Below are 23,407 nucleotides of genomic sequence, written 5' to 3' on the forward strand. Positions count from 1 at the left end.
AGCCAGGAAGAACGCCAACGTGTGCAGGTAGCCAAGTGCCAGGCTGGCTGTGGCATTGACTCCTGGCAGCGGCCTTGGCAGGTCCCTCCCTCCCTCGTCTGAAAAGCGACAGGATGAGCGACCTAGGCCCTGCAGACCCCCAGTCCTCCGAGGGGTGGTGGCCCCTCAAGTGATCATGCGGACGTGGATCCAGGAGTCACTGGGCCTCGGCTTGAACGGATGAATTCGGGGAAGTCCCCTACCTCTGAGCCTCAGCCTCCGCATCTGTCGAATGGGAGGATGACCCTGTTGCAGGAGGTGGCTGTGAGGGTTAGGCGAGGGGCAGGTGCACACCTAGACACTCACCTGGCTGGGTGGGGGGCCCCATCGCGCCGCCTGCGTGCCGCTGGGGCACTGGTGGGGCGCTGCCAGCAGGGGGCGGCAGAACGCCGCCTCCGAGGCGGCCTGCGGGGCTGGAGGCTCTGGGTGCCGGCGTGGGGAACACCCGGGCTCGCGCGGGGGCTGGCCCCAGGGCAGCCAGAGGAGGGCTTTGGGTTCTCGCGTCACCCCCAGGCCGCGCCCTCTTGGGGGGGGGGCGCCATTCACCTCTGGATTCCCCAGGGATGGCGGGGGTGGGGGAGGCTGCTGACAGCGGGTGCCCCGTAAATGCCCCGCGTAGACTTAGTGAAGCAGAGGTCGCGTTTCTCAAGCTGCACGCTCAGTGATGGAGTGCTCCGCTGCGGGGGCTCGTAGGTGTTGCTTTCCAACCAAAAAGGATGATGTTCAGCCGTTCAGCCTCGCCCTGCACCCACTGGGGGCCCTGGCGACTGTGGGTGTGGCCAGGGACGGGGGCTCCACATCCTCATCCTGCCTTTCATCTTCCAGATGAGGACAAGGTGGGTGGGGAACAGGTCACTTACTGAGGTTCACCCAGTTTTCTTGTCACAAAGTGACAAGAGCTATAGTAGTGTCAAGGTTTGCCTTGAGCCGGGGACATTTCACCGCAAAATGCAATGGAATATCGTCGAAGATAAAGCTTCGTAGGAAACGTCTTGAATCTACAGACAGTCACGTTCGTAATAAACACTAATAACGTTTCTTGGGAGTCCCACGCTGTGTGGTCGGGCATGGTCACGAGTCCAAGGTTGTGTGAAGATGTGGAAAGCCTAAGTCTGGGGCATAGGTGGTTTTGGTGGCACAGACTGTCACCTCCGAGCCTGGCTTTTCATCCCAAGTGGGGGTGGTGACGGCGTGCACGGAGCGGGGCCGCTGCCTGGCCAGAGTGAGCCAGCACAGAAGCGCGCCATTAGCATTCGGCACGGCTGCGGCGATGCCACTGTGGAGTCGTCACTGTGCCAGGAGCTTAGTGTGGGGACCGGCCAGGATCCCCCGCGAGCCCCAGAAGCCGGCTTGGAGCGGCTCCCACTGTACCCTGAGAACACCGAGGCTCAGAGACACCAAGCCGCCCACCCGCCTGTGGTCCTATGGCTGCAGACTCAAAGCCATGCAACGGGGAAGCACCCCGGGACTGGCTCGTGCGTGGCCTTCATGTCGTTTCCCAGCCGCTGCGCCATGGGCGGCCTTGTGCCTCCCTCACGGTGGTAAGGGGGTTCTGTGTGGGAGCTGCCCCGTGCGCTTGCTCTCTGAGAGACCCATGGCACGCCGTCATTCCAAAGAAGTCCTGAAGGAAAGGATCCTCAGACCCAGGGCCCCCAAACCTGTCAGCCTCCCGCCAAACACCCTTTAGGACACGATGCGTCCGGTCCTGGTTTTCCCCCGGATGAAGCCGGATCACTGTGTGGGTTTCTCGTTGAAATACTTTCACTGAATAATCTTGAGCATCACGCCAGGGACGCTCCTGTGGGCAGTATCATGCTAAGATGATACTGTTTTGGATACAGTGACCCTTTACAACATAGGTCTGACCTGCTGGGTCCACTTACATGTATGTTTTCCCCCCATAAATACTGTAAATGTATTTTCTTTTCCTTATGATCTTCTTAACAACACTTCCTGTTCTCTAGCTTACTTTGTCGTAAAAATACAGTATACCCACCCTGGCTAGTGTGGCTCAGTGGACCGAGCACTGGCCTATGAACCCAAAGGTCACCGGTTTGATTCCCAGGCAGGGCACAGGCCTGGGTTGTGGACCAGGTCCCCAGTTGGGGGCATGCGAGAGGCAACTGATCGATGTATCTCTTGCACATCAATGTTTCTCTCCCTCTCTTTCTCCTTCCCTTCCCTTCTCTCTAAAAGTAAATAAATAAAATCTTTTTAAAGTATATTTTATTGATTATGTTGTTACAATAGTTCCAATTTTCTTCCCCTTTGCTCCCCTCTGGCCAGTACCCCCCTTCTCTCCAAATGACCCCCATACCTATGATTCTGTTCCTATTCTGGTTTGCTTAGTTGGATTTTGTTTTTATTTTTTAGATTCAGTTGTTGATAGTTGTGAGTTTGTTGTCATTTTAGTGTTCATAGTTTTGATCTTCTTTTTCTTAAGTAAGTCCCTTTGGCATTTCATGTATTAATGGCTTGGTGATGATGAGCTCCTTTAGCTTTACCTTGTCTAGGAAGCACTTCATCTGCCTTTCCATTCTAAATGCTAGCTTTGCTGGATAGGGTAATCTTGGTTGCAGGTTGACTTTCATCACATTGAATACTGCTTGCCAGTCCCTTCCTGCCTGCACAGTGTCCTATGAGAAATCAGCTGATACTCCTATAGGCACCTCCCTGTAGGCAACTCTCTGCCTCTCTCTTGCTGCCACCAAGACTCTTTGTCTTTCACCTTTGTTATCTCAGTCATGATGTGTCCTGGTGTGGTCCCCTCTGGGTCCAGCTTGCCCGGGACCCTCCGTGCTTCCCGGACCTGTATGTCCATCTCTTTCACAAAATTTGGGAAGTTTTCTTCATTTTTTTTTTTCAATTTTTGCTTCCTGGTTGACTGTTTTTTTCTTCTTCCTTATGTTCCAAGTCATTGATTTGAACCCCGGTTTCCTTCCCTTCACCATTGGTTTTGTGTGGGTTTTCCTTCATTTCACTTAGCATAGCCTTCACTTCTTCCCTTATGCGTTTGCTGTACTCAAGCATATCTGTCAAGCCTGTGAGCGTCTTTATCACCAGTGTTTTGAACTCTGCGTTTGTTAGGTTGTCGATCTCCTCATTTGTTAGGTTGGCTGTCTCCTCGTCGCTTAGTTCTCCCACTAGAACCTTGATCTGTTCCCTCTTTTGGGCTGTATGTCTCTGTCTTCTCATCTTGATAGGCTCCTGTGTTTGCCTCTGTGTCTTAGGTAGAGCAGCTGCACCTGTTACATTATAAGGGGTGGAACCTTAGGGATTCGTCAGTACAGGGCGACCCATTTCACCACGTTGTGGTGCTGTGGGGGGGGGGGCTGAGAGGGAACAATGCTGCCTGCTCAGTACTCACCCCTTTTCCAAGTACCTCTCCCTCTTTCACACTGGACTGGCGTCCCTCTAGTTGCTGCCCTGGCTATTGTTCCCAGAGTGGGTGGGTCTGTGGATGTTCCAGGACTGTGGGGACCCTTTAAACAAGCGGACTCTGCTGAGAGACAGGCAGTTTCTGCCTCTGCCCCAGCCCCCACTGGTCTGCACAGTCAGAAGCAATGAGGCTTGATTTTCCCGGGTGCTGGGAGTGTGAGCTGCTAGGTCCAGTGACCCTCCAGAATTTTTAAAATGTGTAACTGCTTTATGCTGGTCTGATGGTGCCACCGCTGCTGCCACCACACCGTGTCCTCTCCGCCCTGGCTCTGCCCCTCCTACCTGTTCGGGTGAGTATTTCTTCTTTATTCCTTTGTTTGCTGGACTTCCATGCAGTTTGATTTTCTGGAACTTCTGGTTGTTTCTAGTTCTGAGGTAGTTGTATTCCTTCTTAGTTGTGGAGGGAGATGCAGCGTGTCTGTCTACACCTCCATCTTGGCTGGAAGTCTGCCCATATTAAAATATAAATAAAATCTTAAAAAAAAACAAAAAAGAACAGAGTATATCATACATACAATGTCCAAAAACCAGCCTTGATCAGCTCATTATGCTATTGGAAGGTTTCTGGTCAGCAGCAGGCTATGAGGAGGTAAGGTCTGGGGGGTGGGGGGGTGGGTGTCAGAAGTTATACTCAGAATTTTGACTCTTGGAGAGTTGGCGCCCCTGACCCCCTCTGTTGTTCAAGGATTAACTATAATGTATACTGGATTCACTAAGATATATTATTAAAGTAAACTTCACCTGTTCCTTTTTACCCTTTTAAGGCGGCTATGAAAATATCGTGTTTTAAATTGCAGATGTGGCCTGCATGGGGGCCGTGCCTCAAAGTCACTGGGAGGCACGGAGGAGGGAGACCCCGTTGCATCACACGAGAAGCCGTTCGAGGGGAAGGCAGCCTTGGGAGGGCGGCAGCCGCTGCCACGTCGATGTCACGTGCTGTGAGTGTGGAAAGTACAAGCCCCCAGGCCCCTGGGGTGTGGCGGGATGCCCGGGACAGCCGGTCGGACCCCTGAGCCCGCCTACTGCTGATGCGGCCCCTTGGGACATGCATTTGGTCCCCAGGAGGTGTGACCTGGGGCCCTGTATTTGCCTGCTGGGGCTGCCGTGATTATGTACCGCAGACTGGGTGGCTTTAATGGAGAGGAGTTCTCTCCCGTCCTGGGGGCTGGACACCGGATGTGCAGGCGCAGGGGGGTCGGCTTCTTGAGAGGCCTCCTCCCTCCTGGGCGTGTAGACGGCCACCTGCTCCCGTGTGCTATCATCGTTTTCTGTCCTCACCCTCTTCTCATGAGGCCACCAGACAGACTGGCTTAGGACCCACCCTAGGGACCTCACTTTACCTTAATGATTCCTGTCACACCCACCTCCAGGAACAGCCAGATTCTGAGGTCCTGGGGGCCAGAACTTCAGCGGATGACTCCTAAGTGAGGGGTGTCTCGGCTGAGCTTAGCCCTGACGGAGTGGCTGTGTCCTCTCTGGGAGGTGTGTGGTGGGGGACAGGGTCCTCCGAGTGTGGGGGCTGGTGGAGAAGGCCGACCCGGGCCGCACATACATCAGGATCAAGGTCAGGGGGCAGGGAGGGAGGCCAGCAGGTAGCCCGAGCACGTTGGACCCCCGCTGGGACACATGGGTGGGTGTCAGGCCCTTTCAGGCTGTCAGGGGCACGTCTGGGGCCTGGGGAGTCTACGCCAGCACTTCAGAGCCTGGGGGGCCAGTGGGGGTTGAGTCCCTGAAGAAGAAACCTGGGGCCAGGCACTCCTCACCCCAGCCGCCCTCTGGGCCCTGTCAGGAGAGGGCGGGGCCAGGAGTCCATTGTGCCCAGTGCACACATGACACTGAGGTTCAAGGTGGTGCATCTCCTCTGCAGGGGCTGCAGTGATTTCGGGGAGCAGATCAGCAGGTCCCCCGAGGCCCATCTGCTGCTTCCGTGGGAACCTCACGCCCTGAATGACTTTCTTGGAAGGTCACATTGCTAGTTCTTTCTTTTTAAAATGAACTTGTTGAATGAAAGAATGGTCAACATCACAAGCCATCAGAGAGATGCAAATAGAAACCACCATGAGATGCCACCTCACACCAGTCAGAATGGCCGTCACCAACAAATCAACAAACAGCAAGGGCTGACAAGGACGTGGGGAAAGGGGAACCCAGGTGCACTGCTGGTGGGAATGCAGACTGGTGGATCAAAAAACTGGGGTACATTTACACAATGGGGTGCTATGTAGCAGAAAGAAGGAACTCCTGCCTTTTGTGTCAGCATGGATGGAACTGGAGGGTATTACGCTAAGTGAAAAAGCCAGGCAGCGAAGGACAAACACCACATGATCTCACCCAATACAGGAACCTAATGAATAACACATACAAATGAGTGAAGTAGAACCAGAGGCCTGGAAACAAGGAGCAGACTGACAGTGACCAGGGGGAAGGGGCGAGGGGCAGGGGAGACCAATAAAAAACAGAAGAATCATCCATTAGAATCATCACTAAATCTATGTATAAATAAAAAAATCATTTGTTGAGATAAAGTTCACAGAACATAAAATTGGACATTTATGGACAATTAGAGTCATACCTAGAATCACTTTTATTTGGCCTTTGTCTCTGGCTTCTTCACCATGGCTGCAAGGTATTCCTTGGTCTGTGTATGAGTCTGGGTTCTCCAGAGAAACAGGGCCAATCAGGCGGTACATCGCGTGTAATAAAGAGGTGTCATAAGGAATTGGCCTATGCAGTGACGGAGGCTGAGGAGACCCAAGATATGGGGTCAGCAGGCCGGAGGCCCAGGAGAGCGGCTGTTCCCGTCCATGCCCAGAGGCGGGAAGGGCTGACCTGACGTCCAGCCCAAGTGGCCTGGCTGCAGCTCTCTTACTCAGCCATTGGGGTCTCTTTGATCTTCACCTGATTGGGTGAGAACCACCCCCGCTAGTTGGGGGTGGCCTCTGCTTGGCTCAGTCCATCTGTTCAAATGGGAACCTATCCAGAGCCACTCAGAGTTGGTGAAATGGCCCAGCCAAAGTGTGGACGGACCACACTTCTGTCCGCCCACTGTCAGTGGGTGGGCACTGGGCTGGTCCCGCCTCTTGGCCGATGCGACAGGCGCAGCTAGGAACACGGGTGAACGTGGACTTGAGTCTGTTTTCACTTCTTTTGGGTGTACACCTGGGAGTGGGGTTTCGGGGTGCTGAGAGTGCATGGGGCAGAGTTCAGGATGAGCCTGCCAGCTGAAAGCTGGGCCACATGACTCTCTTCCTGGAGATTCTTGCCCAGCGCCATCTGGCCAGAGGAAGCACGCAAGCCCCAGCGCAGTGGGGAAATCCTGGGCTCAGTGTGCTCAGGCGGCCAGGGGGCAGGAGGCAGGGCACCTGGCAGGAGGGGACAGCAGACTGTTAATCCCACCTGCCTGGGGCTAGGGGGGGAGAGGAGAGGGTCCCATGTAAGCGCTTGGCAAGGTCTGGAGACTGATGGTCCTGCTCAGTACTCACAGGTGAACAGTGCTCCTCAGCCAGCACCCTCTTGGGTTCACGGAACCTTCGAAGCTCAGTCACCCCAGTGCCACTGCGCAGATACCTCTGTGACTGGCTTTGCCCTCTGGCCGGGGTCCGGACGACCCTTCTGCCCGCCATCCCTAGGCTGTGTGAGCGGTGCCTTTGTCTCTCTGTGGCTCAGGACGGGAGAACCTAGAGCCAAGTGTCACCCCAGTCCCTTTGATGGAGCTGCATGGGCCCTGCTTTCTGCTGTGTCCCCACCCTCTCCAGGCGGGGGTTGCCCTGGAAGATGCAGTGACACCCATGGAACTTTTGGAGACAGCAGGGCCCTGGGCCAGGGCTGCTGGTCTCTGTGGCTCTCCCGCTCTCTGGTCAGAAGAGGCAGAGGGACTCCAGTGTGGGTCTCCCCCAACCCTATCCCCAGTCCCCCAAGACAGGGAGCCAACACCACGGCCAGCCACCGAGTTTACCAAAACCTGGATGGCATCAGTATAGTTTTTTATTGCAAATTAGTTAACAAAAAAAGATGAAAAAAAAATACATCATTTTTATTGCCTACAGTTTTGCATGTAGTTAACTTTTACAAAAGTTTTTCTTTTTTCTGTAAACTACACTCTATTTTATAAACACAGTAAGAATCAACATCTTAGGATGCGTCTGGTCATACCCACAAGGGATGATACAACATCGCCCCCGGCGAGGCCGGAGAAGCTGCCCAGCACGCGGGCACCCGCCTGGGCACACGGGCAGACCCTTCCTGGGTTCGCTCAGGAGCTGCGGTGGCGGCAGCAGGTCCCAAGGCCTGGGTTGTGAGTGGGATTCATTGGACACCCCTCATCAACACGACCCCCAACAGACTTGTTCTTTCAGATTTTTTAAACAAAATCCATCTTTAAAAATGTATTTACACTCTGCCACAGGCTTATACTTGATATTGCAAGAATCTGCTCCTCCCCTGGGCCCATGACCCACCCACCCCCAAACCAGGAGGGGTGCCCCTAGAGCAGCCTCCTGTTGTCCCTAAGGCCACCACCTCTGGTGCACCCCACTCAGCCCTGGGACCAACGGCCTCTGTACACCAAGGCTGGACACAGCGATGCCACAGAGCCTCACGGTAGCTTGCTCTGGCAAGTCTATAAGAACAGCCCAGTCCACCTTCAGCTGAGCCTGGGGGACTCTGTGCACACTGGGGTGCCGGGGCCTTTGCCAGCGTGGCCCAAGTAGCATCTTCCCCCAGAAAAGGGCAGCATCCCTCTATGCGGGCTAAGGGGGGTCCCGCCTGGCCACACCCAACATGTCACGCCACACAGCGCTGCAGTGCCAGGAGCAGAGCTGAGGAGCTTCCGGAAGGAACAAGACCTGGCAAGACCAACAAAAGCCTACCTAACGGTGACCCCGAAACAAAGATTCATGATCCGTACCCCAAGAGTGCCCCGTCAGAGCCCAGTTCCAAACAGCACGAAAAACACCCAAAGGTACAGCCCAAATCCTTTCAGCTCCTGCTTTATGTGCCAATTCATCCACATGCCACAGGGGGGAAGGTTTTGCCTCCCTTTCTCTTGATGCTGGGGGGCGGGGGGTTCTGGGGAAATCGAGGCTGGCCCAGGCACCCGGGAGAGCTTTTTGGACAACGCTGTCTCCAACCTCCCTTCGCTGACATTATTTCTTTTTGGGTTTTGAAAAAAAGAAATCAATAAATAAATGGCATTTATAAATCATGAATCTTTGCTTATATATTTTTTTTACAAATACGCAACAATCTCTATCCTAAGTGGAAAACTCATGTTTGAGAACTAATTTGCTTTCTTGGAACAGACAGAAGTTTCTACCTGGAGCCAGAGAAAACAGTACATATAAATAAAAAGGCAGTGTTTCCACGTAAAATAAAAGTACATAAATAAATACTAAAAAAGAAAAAAAAATTCAAATCCTTGTCATCTTATTTTGTACAAAAACATGTTTCTTTAAAAAACGAAAAAGGAGAAAGGCAAGCTCCTTTGGTCAGCCTGGTGCGCGTGCAGCGGGGCCGGCGGCGAGGTCCGCGGCGCGCGCTCACTTGAACGCCTCCGGGATGTGGGTGATCTGGGACTGCATGCTGGTGGGCGGGCTGGAAATGCCCTCGGACCAGTCGGAGATGTTGGAATGCGGGGACGAGCTGGACCACTGGTCGGGGGACTCGGGGGACGGGGTGAGGAAGGGGTGCTCCGGCACCTGCAGCTGGTGGCTGGGCGTGTTGTCCACAGGCGAGGAGGAGCAGCTGTGCTGCGAGGGCGGCGTCAGGAACTGGGCCGTGGTCATGGCCGGGGCCAGCGGCGCGGGCAGCGGGGCGGGCAGGGCCTGGCCCTCCTGCGGCAGGACGGTGTGCGCCGCCAGGCTGCTGGGGCCCAGGGGCTGCACGTCTGCCTGGCTCGGCTCCCCGCCCAGGAAGCCGCGGCCCAGGTGGCCGTTGGCGGCCGCGCTCACGCCGAGGTGCGGCTGGGGGGGTGGTGGCGGCGGTGGCGGCGGGAGGCCCGGCTGCGGCTGCGGCTGCACCTGCTGCGTCTGCACCAGGTGAGGCTGGGCGGCCAGCCGCGTGCTGGGCAGGGCCTGGTAGCTCAGCATCTGGGACAGGGCGGTGGCGGAGAGGCCGCTGTGCAGCGGGCCCATCATGCCGTGCTGGAGGGCGGGCGCCTGTGCGCGCAGCGGGCCCGGCGCCACGCTCCCCCGCAGGGGGTTGTACTGGTTGGGCGCCAGGCCGTTCTGCAGCCGGGAGAGCCACTCGCACTGGCTGTTCAAGCCCGCAGCCCCGCCCACGGTGAAATTCACGGCCCCGCCGCCGCCGCTGGGACCCAGGACCGTGCCGGGGCTGGAGGGCACGGGCAGGTGGGAGAGGCGCGGGGGCCCCGCCTCGAAGGCCAGCCGGCCTGCGCCGCCCAGCGCGGCCATCTCAGGCTTGGCTGCCACATTCAGGCGGCCCACGCCTAGGTGGGCGTCAGGCATGCCGGGCAGGTGGCTGAGGGGCACAGACGGGGACGGCTGGAACGGGGAGGGCAGGAGAGGTGGCGAGGCCACGTCTGACAGGTAGCCGTGGGGCGATTCCAGGGAGTCCACCGGCGACAGCACACTCGCGCTGTCCAGCAGGCAGCCCTTGCCGTCCTGCGGCTTCTTCCTCCTCGCTTTGAGGTCCCTGGCCTCCTTGCCGCCTCCGGCCAGGCCCTTGGTGCTGGCCTTGCGGGCCTTCTTGCCCTGCATGGCCGACTTGAGGTTGCCCAGGTAGCCGTTGGGTGAGCACAGCGGGGGTGACAGGGTGGGTGTGCCGCCCAGGGCGGCGCCGTGCAGCTGGGGGCTGCGCACCAGGCTGTACTCGTCCAGCAGCCGCACGATGTCGTGGTGCATGCGCTCCTGCGCGATGTCGCGGGGCAGGCGGTCCATGTGGTCTGTGATGTCCCGATTGGCGAAGTGGTCGAGCAGGACCTTGGCGGTCTCGTAGCTGCCCTCGCGGGCGGCCAGGAACAGAGGCGTCTCCTCCTGCAGACACGGGAGGGGGGGACAGGGCGGGTCACCCACAGTGCCCGTCTCCTCCGACCCGACTGCGGCACCCCACCGTTACCTGACCCGACCGAGCCTTCTTAAAAACAAAAGCTTTAAATGCATCTCGGAGACCCGTCCAGAGGCGGACTGTGGGATCCTGCTCTCTGACTCGGAACGCTTTACCCCTGTGCGGGTCACGAGTCCCACGAGAAATCTAACAAACTGTGGCCTCTCTCCCCCCAAAGCTGCACAGACGCAAACGTGGCAGCAGTTTCAGGGGCCTAGGGACCCCTGAAGTGTATGCATGGGCACCAGGGTAGGAGCCCCCCATCCTGATGGTCCCCAAGTCACCCTGACTTCCCAGCTCCTTCCCTGGGTCTTAGTCTCCTCGTCTGTAGGGTGGACAGGCCTGGGGTCCCGGCCAGGCCCTGGCAGTGGCCTGAAGCCCCCAGGGACTCAGGAGCCGTGCCAACAACGCCCCCTAGTGCCCAACGCTGCCGGAGACCCCAGGCTCAGAAAAAGCAATGGGGGTCATCAGAGCCAAGGAACAAGGGGGTCCCTACTCCTCACTGCCAAGTATCCAGAGAAACCCAGTGCAGGTTCAGGAAACAAGGGGCTGCCTTGGTGTAGGGACGACTATAGCAATGGTGGATGAGAGGGTCCATCTTGAGCCATGCAGTGCCCCGAGCCCCCCAAACCCACCAGCGTTCTGGCTCAACCTGCGCCATCTGGGTCACCCCGCCCTGCCCGGGGACAGCTGAGGACAGAAGGTGAGGTCCAGGTCATTCCCTACGCTAGGACGAATGTCCTGTTGTGTGGCAGCCCTGACACTGGGGAGCAGACCAGTAAGCACGGGTCGGGAGAAGGAAGAAGGACCCAGCCTACGGGGTCCGCGTCCATCCGTGCGCCCTGCTCTCAGCGGCACCTCACAGCTCAGGAAGCCGAGGCCCAGGAGTTCAAGCCACTGGTTTGGGGGCCCCCGCTGAGAAAGGAGAGGCGCTGGGGAGAGACCGGTGCCAGCCCCAGCCCACCTTGTTGTTCTGCATGTCCTTGTTGGCACCGTTCTTCAGGAGCACGACAGCGGCCTCCACGTTGTTCACGGCGGCGGCCCAGTGCAGGGCAGACTTGCCTGTGTGGGAGGCAGGGGGTCAGTCGGGGTGGGGCGGGCGCGGGGGCCCGTGCCCCCGGGCTGAGCTGCGGCCCCGCTTACCCAGGTCGTCCACGGCGTTCACGTCGGCATGCGAGCTGATGAGGTCCTCCAGCATGCCCTCCACGGCCAGGCGGGCGGCCAGGATCAGCGGGGTCGTGCCGTCATGCATGCGGGCGTCCAGGTCTGTGGCTCGGTTCCGGATCAGGATCTGGGCAACAGGGAAGGTCTCTGGCTTGGCAACGTGGAACCCGAGGCCCTGCCACGGTCTGAGTGGGCCCAGCAAGACTGGGCTGGAGCAAGAGGGCCGTGAGGGCAGGACTCTGCTGGTTGCTGCTGGGGACGCCAGGCCAGAGGGCAAGCTGTGCTGTCCCCAGAGTGCGTGGCCCTGGCTCCAGACACGACAGCCACGCTCAGGACTGCTGAGCTCTGCTGTGTCCCGTCAGCCCACAGGGCAGTGCAAGCAGCCTTTCAGGTGCTGCCCAGCCTGGGCCGCAGGCCGGAAGGATGATCGCTATTTGCTGGTGAGTGAAAACAGCTGGGCACTGAGCAGTGCGCAGGACTAGCCTTGTTCCTGCAAAGCCTGCGGGCGTTTGTCTCTGCGCGAGAGCCTGCCACCGCACCTGCAGCCAGAGCCTGCCTCCCGGGGCTCGTTTACACTGTCCTCTCTCAGCTAACCCCAATTCGCAACTTCTGATTTCCATAGGAAAACGTGCTAAAAATAATAAACTCTGCAGTGACTGCCCTGGGATCTGCCCCATCTCACCTGCCCATCTGCGCAGAGCAGGGCTGCCCAGAGCTCAGGGCTTTGCGGCAGGGGGACCACTTAGCAAGTGGCTTACACAAGGAGCCTCCGACAGGGACATTCCCCAGAGACCCAGGCAGCCAGATCCCGAAAACCACCTCTGTCCTGGGCTCCCCAGCAAGGCCACGTCCCAGGCTTGCAGGCCACAAGCAGTAGCCTCTAAACCCTTCACAGGCTTTGTTTCTGGCCACAGCTGGTGGGGAGGAGCGAGGTGTCAGGGGCCCCCACCGTAGGAGGGGAGCCTGTCTCAGGTAGGGGTGAGGAGGCCCTACCCCCGGCAGGTCCCTTGGACCTCCTGCTCTGGGCCTTCTCCAGCCCGGCTTCCCTGTGAGGACGACAGGTGGGGTCTGGCGCCCTCCCCAGCCTCGTCCCTCACTTGGGATCAAGACACCAGCTGTCCTGTTTAGGTTACATTGGGGTCAGAGCTCCAGGTCCACATGAACTGAAGCGCCTCCCAGGCCAGGGCGGCAGGGCACCAGGGGGCCGGCAGCAGCTGCCCACCTGGAAGACACCTTGCGCATCGGCAGACACGGCCGCGTGCAGCGGGGTGCGTCCCATGTTGTCCTGGATGTTGGCGTCAGCGCTGGCCTCCAGCAGGCGCTTGGCCGCATCAGAGCGTGAGTAGCGGGCGGCCAGGTGCAGGGCGGTCTCGCCGGTGCGGTCTGTCTGGTTGTGCAGGCTGGCGCCCTGGTAGATGAAGTCCGAGATGACGGCTGGCGCGTCCTCCTCCTCCTCGCTGTTGCCCGTCTCCAGGCCCCCTCCGCTGCAGGAGGCGATCATGAGGGGTGTGAAGCCGTCTGCGGTGAGAACAGGGGTGGGGTGCCGTCAGGACAGCCCCGACGTGGCGGGCAGCCTGTGAGGACGCGTGGTGGCCCTGCACACTGGGCCTGGGGGCCACCACCGTCATTCTGAGCTTCCCAGGGGACAGAGCCTAGCTGAGTGGCCAGAGGACCCGTGGGCAGTAGAGACCTGCGGCTTTGTGTATGACACCAACCCCCCCACCCCGAAAAGAGACGGTGGGAAATGCAGTTGGGAAATCAACGCTTTGGCCGCCTCCGAGGCGGCGTGTGGGGGAGGAAATCAATTGGCAGGGCAGAGTGGGCTCGGGGATCACCGGGGGGACGCCTGGCGAGGGCTGAGTGCCCCACCCCCACTCAGCTTTCTGAATATCGACCCCAGGAGCCCAGGGGAGGGAGGCAGGTGGGCTGCGGGGTCAGGGAGGCGCAGGCTGCCGGACGCGAGCGGCCCTGGCCGGAGCCCCTGCAGGCCGTGCTCGCGTACCAGGCCCGCGGACATTGACGTCCATGCAGTCGGTGTCGGCCTCGCCCTGCGGGGGCGTGGGGGCCATCGCGGATGCTCGCAGGTCGGCGGCGTCCAGGTGCTGCTGGGTCCACTGCCGGTGGTCTGTCTGGTCATCCAGGTCAGGAAGGACCACGGGCTTCTCAAACTGAGTAAGGCAGGGGGCAAGCAGAGAGCCACACCACATCACGTCGGGCGGGGGGGGGGGGGGTGGCGCGGGGGCGGGGGGCACCCAGGGGAGCCCTGGAGCCCCCGACTCACCCGGAACTTCTTGGTCTCCAGGTCCTCATCACCCCACTCGTTCTGATTGTCGTCCATGAGGGCGCCATCTGAGGAGTTCTTCAGGGGCCTGGGGGCGGGAGGGGGCGCGAGGCTGAGCAGGGCCCCCCGGGAAGCCCCGAGGCCTGCCGGGCCCCGCCCCCCTCGAGCCCCTGGGAAGCCACAGCAGTGCGCACTAACTTGAGGCCCACGGAGTCCTCGCCGAGGGGCTCCCGCCGCTTCTTCTTGCCGGCCTCCGACACCTTGAAGCCCTCAGGGAACCAGAGCTGGCCGTGCTGCCGCCGGCGCCTGCGGGACAGAAGCACCCCGCAGCCCACGAACAGGAGCAGCACCAAGGCGGCCGCGGCCACGTACATGAAGTGCAGCGGCGGCGGCGGCGGCGGCTCCACCGTCTCACCTGCGGGCACAGGGGCCGGCGGCCGGCGCCGGGGCATCAGGCGGCAGCTACGCGGCAGGCCGGCGGCCGGGGGGCAGCGGACTGGCTCTGCAGCCGGGCGCCTCCTCGCCCGCTCTCCTCCACCCCGCCCCCCAAAATAAGGTCATTTCTGCGCGATTAATCAGAATTGCAAACTATCGCTAAATTCTCTCCTGCACCAGCCGGGTATCTGGAGGCGGCTTTTACTTTTCTCTCCTTTAAGGAGGAGGATTAGCCAACCTGAAATCGCTGCGCTCACACTGAGCTGTTAAGACAAAGGATTTACGGGGATTTTCAAGATACAAACTTCAACTCTTCACATGACACCGATCAATGCTTCTTCCCTCTCTCTCTCTCCTTTTTAAAAAGCTGTAATCATTTTTGAAATAATACCCAACAAAGGAAAATCGGGGGGGAAGGGGTTGGGAGAGAAAAAAGCTCCCACTTTCTGGCAGATGCGCTTGTCCCCGGGGCCAGCCCCACCAGCAGCTGTCACTACGGTAGGGAGGATGTGCCAGGCAGAAAATTCCAGAAAAGTGCTCCCCAAACTCTGGAAGGCAGGGCGTGCACCCGTGGGGGGCCAGTGGGGGGAAGAGCAAGCGTGGCTGGCGGGGAGTGGGGGCCTGACCCCGCTCGGGGGCCTGGAGTGGAACGGGACACGCGGGCTGCACTCACTCTGCACGGCCTCGATCTTGTAGGGGATGTTCAGGCTGCCCAGCGAGGCAAGCGCGCCCAGGAAGGCAGCCACGTCGGTGGCGCTCTGGAAGCACTGTGAGGAGGACTGCACGCACTGCCGGTTGTCAATCTCCAGGTACACGATGGACCTGGAGGACGAGTGGGGGACGCGAGGGTCAGGGCCGGCCACAGGCTTCCTCCTGATGGATCCCCAGGGAGACAGGTGCCCCTCGAACTCAGGGGGGTGGGGGCCGGCCTGGAGCGGCTGGGAGCTGGGTCTGGATAGGCACATCCCTGGAGGAGGATGGTGCCCCTCACAGACCCTGCCCCAGAGTGCCTGCCCACCCTGGCTCTGCTACCCTCTGTGGTCCCCTTAGGTGCCAAAATGTCCCTTTCTGTCATCTCAACGGGACCGAGACCTCAAGCCCGTTCTCCCCTGGGGGCTGAGCCCAGGCCCCAGGGCACGGGCCTTAGGGTCTGGAGCCCTGGGTGGGAAGGCTGCGTCTGCCCCTTGCCTGTGGCCGGCCCTGATGTCCCGGGTCCTGTCGGAAGCTCGGGCTCTTACCGCCAAGCAGGGAGAAGAGAACGCTGCTCTAGGGGCAGCCCTGAGGGTCCTGTGGGGTTTGGCCCGTGCGTCCGAGCCACTCACCCACGGATGTCCATCGGGTCCAGCTCCCTGCGCCAGCGCGCGCCCTTGCCGCCCGGGAGCAGCGCGGCCTGCACCTGGCCGAGCAGAGCCCCGGGCGCGGCCCAGCCGTCCACGGAGCGCTTGATGGGGTGCTTGCGCAGCTCCTCCTCGTGGCCGTAGTACGGGAAGATCATCTGCTGGCCGCTGGCGTCCTGCTTGAAGACCACGTTGGTGTGCAGCAGGCGGCTGAGCTCCCGCAGGAAGCGGAAGGAGCTGTTGCGCAGCTGGTCGGGCGGCACGAGCACCACCACCACCAGCGTGCCGGCCGCCAGCCGCTCGGGCACGTGCTCGGCGCAGTCCAGCCCGTCCCACTCGCACTCGGCGCTGTTGCAGCCCTGGTCGCAGTGCCCGTCGCTGAAGTGGTCCTTGCAGTACTGGTCGTACAGGGGGCTGCGGGGCGGGGCACGCTCAGGCCTCCGTGCAGCCCGGGCCGGCCCCGCCCCGCCCCAGGTTCAGGTGCGGAGCCCCGCCCCGCAGCCCAGGCCCCGCCCCCTACAACCACAGACCCCGCCCCGCAGCCCAGGCCCCGCCCCTACAACCACAGACCCCGCCCCACAGCCCAGGCCCCGCCCCTACAACCACAGACCCCGCCCCCGCAGCAAGACCCCGCCCCCGCCCCGAGGCCCAGGCCCCGCACGCCGGCTCACTTGCACTGGCCGTCCGTGGCCTGGCAGTCGAAGCCGTCGAAGAGGCAGCCGGCGGAGCTGCACTGGTTGTCGCAGTGGCCGTTGCTGAAGTACTTCCAGCACTCGAAGGACTGCGTGCAGTTCTGCCACGGGTCGTTGAAGTTGAGGGAGCAGTCGCCGCCGTCCCAGCCGCACGCGTGGTTGTTGCACCGCAGGCTGCAGACCTTGTTGCCGGCCTCCTCGCGGCACTCGGGGAGCTCGCAGGCCTCCTCGAGCTGCGGCGGGGCGATGTCCAGGCCCACGCCGCCCCGGAAGCTGTAGTCCAGGATGTGGCACCGGAGCCCGTTGAACTTGGCGGGACACAGGCAGCGGAAGTACGGGTTCTCGGATGTGGGCTCGCAGGTGCCCTGGTTGTAGCAGGGGTTGCGGCCCACGCAGGGGCTGCTGGCCGGGAACTGGCACTCGGGGCCCGTGAAGGGGCTCAGGCACAGGCAGGTGGGGCTGCGCGGGCCCGAGATGCAGGTGCCACCGTTCAGGCAGTGCAGGCTGCCACAGGTGCGCGCATCATTCTCGCAGGTGGCGCCCTCGAAGCCCTGCGGAGGTGGCACAGGGGCGTCAGGGCAGGCCAGCTCCCCACGCCGCAGGGCCCTGGCCAGGCCCCCTCCCGGGAGAGGGACTGGCAGCCTTTGCCTGAGCAGCAGGGCCCTTTAAAGTTTCTCTGTGAACATAAAAAGCTCGGGGATTGGCAAGGAGGGAGGGAGGGTGCATGGGCAGAGCACAGGGTGTGTTCAGGGCACTGACAGACTCCACATGATGCTGTGACGTTGGACATGTCACACTATGTGTTGCCAGAACCCAAAGAACACAGCGTAACACCAGGAGCAACTCTGACACCCTGGGAAACACTATGGACTTAGCTTAATTACAATGTATCCACCTTAGTCCTTCAATAGTAACAAGGTCAATAGTAACAGATAGTAACAGAAGACCACAGGAAGGCAAGATGCTAATAATGGGAACCTAAGAACTGGTAGGATGGGAGACGAGGCAACTCTGCTTCCGCACAATTTTTCTATTAATCTAAAACAGCTCTAAAAATGAAGTTCACGGACACCCAAGGCAATCTCCAGGGGTATCGGGAGAGAGGAGCCCTCCGGCAGGTGGGGTTCAGCTGCCACCTTCAGGCCAGAGAGCCCTCCCACGCCCACCGCCACCCCCGCAGCAGCACCTACCGCAGGGCATTTGCAGATGAACCCGCGGGCAGTGTTGGAGGCCACGGCGCAGGTGCCACCGTTCTTGCAGGGCTTCCCTTTGCAGCCGTTGATGACCGACTCGCAGCGGCGCCCTGGAGATGAGCGGCAGTGAGGCTCACCCCGCCCAGCCCTGCCCCACCTGGTCCTGCCCAGCCCCCGCCCGCCAGGCCCGCTGCACCCACCGGTGTGGCCAGGGCGACACTCGCAGTGGAAGGCATTGACACGCTGCACGCAGTTCTGGGTGCCGCGGGCGTCACAGGGGTTGGACAGGCACTCGTTGACGTCACCCTCGCAGCGCTCGCCCACGAAGCCGGGCAGGCAGGTGCAGCTATAGCCGCCCACCTGGTCCACGCAGGTGCCGTTGTTAAAGCACTTGGGGCCGCGGGAGATGGGGTCGATGGGGGGGTTGCAGTCATCCATGTTGATCTCACAGTGCACCCCTGCAGGGGCCCGGGTGCGTCAGGCGCCTGTGCGGGCCCAACGCTGGCCCTGGCTCCCTCCCGGGCGTCCCTGGACCAGCGGCCTGGCCAGGCTTCTACCATTAGCCCTGCACCTGCCTTTTGCCCCCATGAGGCTCTGGCTGGGTCCGGGATGCCCGACTGCCCACTTTCTCCTGTCCCGCCTGGGGTGTGGTGACCCTTACCCTGTGTGCCCCGGGGACAGGAACATTTGTACATGTTGGTGAGGTCGATGCAGGTACCCCCGTTCTGGCACGGGTGGGACAGGCACTCATTGATCTCCTCGGAGCAGTTCACCCCGTGGTAGCCGGCCACACACTGTGTAGGGAGACAGGTAAGGGGCGGGGGACTGTGGCTCAGTCGGTAGCTGAGGCACGATCTGCCACCCCTCTGCTGACAGAGCCATACAAGCTGCCCTCTTGCCTAGTGAAGCCTTGGGTTCCTCATACATGGCTGACCCAGAGGGAGACCCTTGCCCAGCCGACCCTGGGAAGGGCCATAGTAAGTCACTGCCCAGAGCAGGGGCCAAACCCTATCCCCTGGGATAGACAGGGGCGGGGTGGGTGGTGGGGGAAGGCCTCAGGGAAGGCGTCAGATGAGCCCAAACAGAAAACCCTATAGGAGGAATAACCCTCCTCCTACTCCTCTTTCGGGGGTCTCCCACAGGACACCTCCTCCAGGTAGTCATCCCCGATTACCCTGGCTCTCTCCCAATGGGACTGAAATGTGTCTACATCAGTTGGGCTTATTAGTCTTGCCTATTGTGCAAGCTCCTAGCCCAGTGCCCAGCATTCAGTGACATACCAGACACACACACCCTACCCCAGGACAGTTCCCCACCTCACAGGAGTAGCCTCCAGGGTAGTCAGTGCAGGTGGCCCCGTTCTGGCAGGGGCTGGGAGCACACTCGTCCACCTGGTCCTCGCAGTAGCTGCCCGTGTAGCCCGGCTGGCAGCGGCAGTGGTGCGTGTTGCCAGCGTCCATGCAGAGCCCTCCGTTCCGGCACAGGTGGGTCACGTTGGTGTCTGCAGGGGACGTGGCAGCGGGGAGCATGAGGCCCAGGCCCCCCCTCCTGGGGGACGGCCGCCAGGGAAGCCCAGGCCCCCCTCCTGGGGGACGGCCGCCAGAAAAACCTGGGCTGGGAAGGGTCATGCTCGTTACCTCGCTGCCGTGCAGCTGCCTCGCAGGACACGCTGGGGACGTCACAGTAGAGGCCAGTCCAGCCGCTGTGGCACTCACAGCGGTACAGGACGTTGGTCTGCCAGCACTTGCCACCGTTCTTACAGGGTGAGGAGTCACACCAGCGCACGAGGTTCTGGGGACGGCAGGCTAGCGCTCACTCCCCCACCCCAGGGAACCGCCCGCCCTCTCCCCACAGGTGGAAACCAAGGCCCATGGCCTCCCACTGCTGGGGAGTGGCCTGGGGTTGAGCAGGGGTCTCTCCTCTCTCTGGGCCTCCAGGAAATCCAGACCACCTTTCCTTGAGGGAAGATCTTTCTTCAGAAGTAAACAGTTTTGTTGGAAGTATTTGTAATTGATGTTTTATGTGAAAATCTCCCAGGAAAATCAAGCTTTAATGCTTTTGTATGTTTTCTATAAAAACACTGGTTTTTATCACGGATCCCCCAAATTACCTAGTCTTTACTGTCATTCCAACAACCTCTGCTACCTGACCTGCATGGCCACCCTGTCCAGCCCGATTCCTCAGATGGCAGCAGGGGCCAGGCTGGTGACCCGACCCCAGGAGCATGTGACCGAGGCCACCCCTGCCTACTGATTCTGGTTCTTCTCTGCTCTGGGCCGACTGGAGCAGGCCTAGCAGGCGGCTGCTAGGAGGGGCCCCAAGCTGGTGTCCCCCCACGGCCACCTCCTGCCAGACACCCCACTGCCCACTAACTCACCTGGCAGTTGAGGCCGGTGTAGCCCAGTGGGCAGGTGCACTTGTAGGTGCCATAGCTGTCCTGGCAGGTGCCGCCGTGCAGGCAGGGCCGTGAGTCACACTCGTTGATGTCATGCTCGCAGTAGCTGCCCGTGAAGCCAGGTAGACACACACAGGTGAAGGAGTTGATGCCATCCACGCAGGTGCCGCCATTGAAGCAGGAGCTGGAGGAGGGCAGGCCACAGGGGAGAGGGTGACTGAGGCCGCAGGACCCTACCCAAGCAGGCCCCTCCATGCCGGCCCTCCTCCTCCGCTCAGACTGTGGCCAAAGGGGCCTGACAGCCAGCACAGCACAGAAGCAGCCTGACTGACCTCAGGGAGGCCAAGGGAGGCCTCAGCGCCCCAACACAGGGCTAATGCCTCAGCCCCTCAAGCCACATCGCACCCCCTTTGTCTTCCTTGTAAGTCTCTCCAAGAGGCGCTTCTCACACACACAGGTTAAGGTAAAAATGAGAGAGAAGCAAGCACTTGTAGAAACAACACGGAAAATAACCATGTCAGAAAACAGGGATGAAGACACTTAATGCTGAGCTTCCTGGCAGCCAAGGCAAAAAAGGAAACAAGATGGGTTGCAAAGTTCTCCTTGTCTGAAAGGAGGCACACCAGTTCGTAAACCACCAGGGCTCCTGATTCTCTCCTCATCAATGGACAATGGCCCTCTTAGAGAGCAATACAATGAACAATGTCTGACTCAACTCAGGCAGCTCTGAGCGTGACCAGGTGTGCCAGGTTCCAAGTTTCCCTCCCGCCACAGCCCCCCTGTTTGTGGGCCAAGGCCCTGCCCACCTCTCCGTGCAGTCGGGCGTGTTGTTCTCACAGTGGATCCCACTGAAGCCCGTGGGGCAGGTGCACGTGTAGCTGGCCACACAGTCAGTGCAGTTGGCACCATGGTGGCAGGGGTTGCTGGCACACTCGTTGATGTCCTCCTCACAGAAGGCACCTTGGAAGCCGGGCAGGCAGTCGCAGAAGGCCATGTTGATGCCGTCTGTGCAGGAGCCACCGTTGTGGCACGGGTCTGGGAAGGGACAGGAGGGCAGGCCTGAGCGGCAGGCAGTGGGGAGGGCAGAGATGGCTCCTTGTGGGCTGTGATAAGGACTAACTAACGAGAGCCACCGGGACAGGCACTTCTGTTGGGGGAGGAGTGACTGGAAACCAACAGGGAGATGTGGGATGGCTTGAAGCTGGGCAGCCTTGCTCTGGAGCCTTCTGGAACCACCCAGAAGTGTATCGCTCAGTTCAGGCAAGGCCGTCTCCCCAGCACTCCCTCCAGCACCGACCCGGCTCCCCCTCCGAGCTGCAGCCAGAGGGACTGAGCTGGCTTGGCCTCTCTGGGGGTGACAGCTGGTACAGCCAGGGCCACCCCTGCTCCCAGCCACACCCTTCCCTCCCATCTCCGAGAGGGACAACCGGTCAGGCCACTCACTCGGCCGGCAGTCGTCAATGTCCGTCTCGCAGTTGCGCCCCGTGTAGCCCGCCTGGCAGTGGCAGCGGTAGCCGCCATTGGTGTTCTGGCAGGAGGCGCCATGGCGGCACGGGCTCTTCACACACTCGTTGATGTCGACCTCGCAGGTCTGCCCTGGGGGGTTGGGGGGAGTAGGGAGCTGTCACTTCTGCCCCCTCCAGGCCTTTCCCCAGTCCACCCAGGAATGGGGCCCCCTCAGCCCCAGGCTGGTCCCTGGGGGATGCCCAGATAGAAAGGAAGGGCAAGGCCAATTCCTGTTTCTAGAGTCCCCCCCTCGCAGGTGGCTCAGAATGCCGTAGCTCACCTCCAAAGACGCGGAGCTCACCACCTCCCACCCAGGAGCCAACTGGGCCCCCAGGGACCTCCCTCCCGCCCTGTCCCAGCCCCTCCCGGAGCTCGGCAACGCTGGGCATGCAGGCAGCAGGTGGCCTCACCCTGCCAGCCCGCGGGGCAGACGCAGGAGAAGCTCTCGTAGTCCTCGGACGCCTTGCACTCGCCACCGTTCCTGCAGGGGCGGGAGGCGCATGGGGCCAGCACCACCTCACACGTGGCTCCTGAGGGCAGAGGGATACACGGTGAGACCCAGGGCACCCGGCCCAGAGGGAGGACACCACGGCCAGTGCCTGCGGGTCCTTCCTCTGTCGGAGCCCTGGGCTGGGCCCGAGCGGGGCGAATGGGGCTGCGCTCGGGGCCCCGTGTGAGCTCCTGGCTGAGTCAGGACCCGACCTGGGAGCTGTCGACAAACCAGAGGAACCCCTGGCTCCCCACAGGCTGCAGGACTCCTATGGGGACGCCCGCACCGGGAGCACCGGCAACAAGGGCTGCCAGCCCCTCCACGATGTCGCGGGGGCTCGTGCCTGCCACAGGCAGGAAGTGCCATCACAGGGGGCCACTGAGCAGAGGCGGGGAGAGCAGGGAACAAACCATCCACTGTCGGGGGTCGTGCCAGCCTCAGGCCTGAACACCTACATGCAGGGGAGCACCGGGCGGCGCCGGGACGTGCGGGGCAGGGCAGGGAGCCCCGCTAGAGCCCCGTGCACGCTGGGGTCTTCTCTCAGTGAAAGCACCCGGAGTTGTTTTCCTGTTTACGGCCCACAGGGCTGAGTCCAAGGAAGAGGAAGCGTTATCTTCCTGGTGGCCCATTATCGCCCTGGCCTGCTGGTGCGATTTTCCAGGGCCTTTCTTTCTCTCGGTTTCCACGGTGACTGGGGCCGGCAGGAAACTCGCCAGAGTTTCCGACAATTGTGCGGAGGGAAGCAGGAAGCGGGCAGACGGGAAGCCAGTCAGCACAGGCCGGCTCCTCCCGCCAGGCCCTCCGCTGGCCTCTGACAGCGACCCGGCCGATAGCAACCTGTCCAGAGGGACTCAGGCGCCCGGGCGTGGAGGCTCTGGGCGGCCCCCGGGGGGCGTCCTCACTGAGTTGGGAGAGAAAACCCAGGTCCCTAGCTCTGGTCAAGGAAAACTCTGCTCTGGCTTTGGGCCACCCGATGTCATGGGAACCACAGGCGCAGCCCTGCCCCTGCCGCAGGCAGGGCCCACCTCTGACCCCAGGGGCAACGCCCTCGGCCCACCCCCAGGGGCCCCGGTGGTGGCAGAATTTTGATTTTTAATTCTTTGCGTATCTGTCTTGGGTAAGGGACATTTCCTGTGATCCCCTTGGCCGGGACAAGAACAGAGGCTGGGACACCCAGGAAAGCGTCTCCTGCCTCTGCTCAGTGGGAACAGAGGCTCCTTGTTTCCTGACACAAAGAGGGTCTGCCGTCAAAAGAATCCCTCGCCTGGACCTCGGACGGGGAGGGTGGCCTGGCCCGTGGGGCCCATGGTGGCGTGCCCCCCGGACCATGGAGCGGGCAACCCAGGCAGAGACCCTGCCTCTGCAGCCCTTCCCA

The 23,407-nt window shown here is 60.8% G+C and overlaps 1 protein-coding gene across 1 annotated transcript in view; it reads right to left on the bottom strand.

Annotated features, from left to right (window-relative positions):
* Positions 1 to 8,664: 8,664 nt before the first annotated feature.
* Positions 8,665 to 23,407, bottom strand: part of NOTCH1 (notch receptor 1) — a 41,336-nt gene continuing 26,593 nt past the window's right edge. Inside the window, exons 16-34 of the mRNA XM_090274976.1 lie at positions 21,953 to 22,072; positions 21,480 to 21,632; positions 20,843 to 21,071; positions 20,019 to 20,220; positions 19,279 to 19,432; positions 18,958 to 19,142; positions 18,303 to 18,435; positions 17,842 to 18,099; positions 17,639 to 17,751; positions 16,428 to 16,999; positions 15,742 to 16,170; positions 15,093 to 15,241; positions 14,183 to 14,399; positions 13,985 to 14,072; positions 13,706 to 13,871; positions 12,926 to 13,221; positions 11,683 to 11,830; positions 11,504 to 11,601; positions 8,665 to 10,469 (exon numbers count right to left, since the gene is read on the bottom strand). Of these exons, the coding sequence (XP_090131102.1) occupies positions 9,015 to 10,469; positions 11,504 to 11,601; positions 11,683 to 11,830; positions 12,926 to 13,221; positions 13,706 to 13,871; positions 13,985 to 14,072; positions 14,183 to 14,399; positions 15,093 to 15,241; positions 15,742 to 16,170; positions 16,428 to 16,999; positions 17,639 to 17,751; positions 17,842 to 18,099; positions 18,303 to 18,435; positions 18,958 to 19,142; positions 19,279 to 19,432; positions 20,019 to 20,220; positions 20,843 to 21,071; positions 21,480 to 21,632; positions 21,953 to 22,072 (5,165 nt within the window). The 3' untranslated portion in view covers positions 8,665 to 9,014. The remainder of the gene's footprint in view (positions 10,470 to 11,503; positions 11,602 to 11,682; positions 11,831 to 12,925; positions 13,222 to 13,705; positions 13,872 to 13,984; positions 14,073 to 14,182; positions 14,400 to 15,092; positions 15,242 to 15,741; positions 16,171 to 16,427; positions 17,000 to 17,638; positions 17,752 to 17,841; positions 18,100 to 18,302; positions 18,436 to 18,957; positions 19,143 to 19,278; positions 19,433 to 20,018; positions 20,221 to 20,842; positions 21,072 to 21,479; positions 21,633 to 21,952; positions 22,073 to 23,407) is intronic.

Source organism: Furipterus horrens, unplaced genomic scaffold, assembly GCF_987537825.1.
Source record: "Furipterus horrens unplaced genomic scaffold, mFurHor1.1.pri manual_scaffold_4, whole genome shotgun sequence".
Lineage (NCBI taxonomy): Eukaryota > Metazoa > Chordata > Mammalia > Chiroptera > Furipteridae > Furipterus > Furipterus horrens.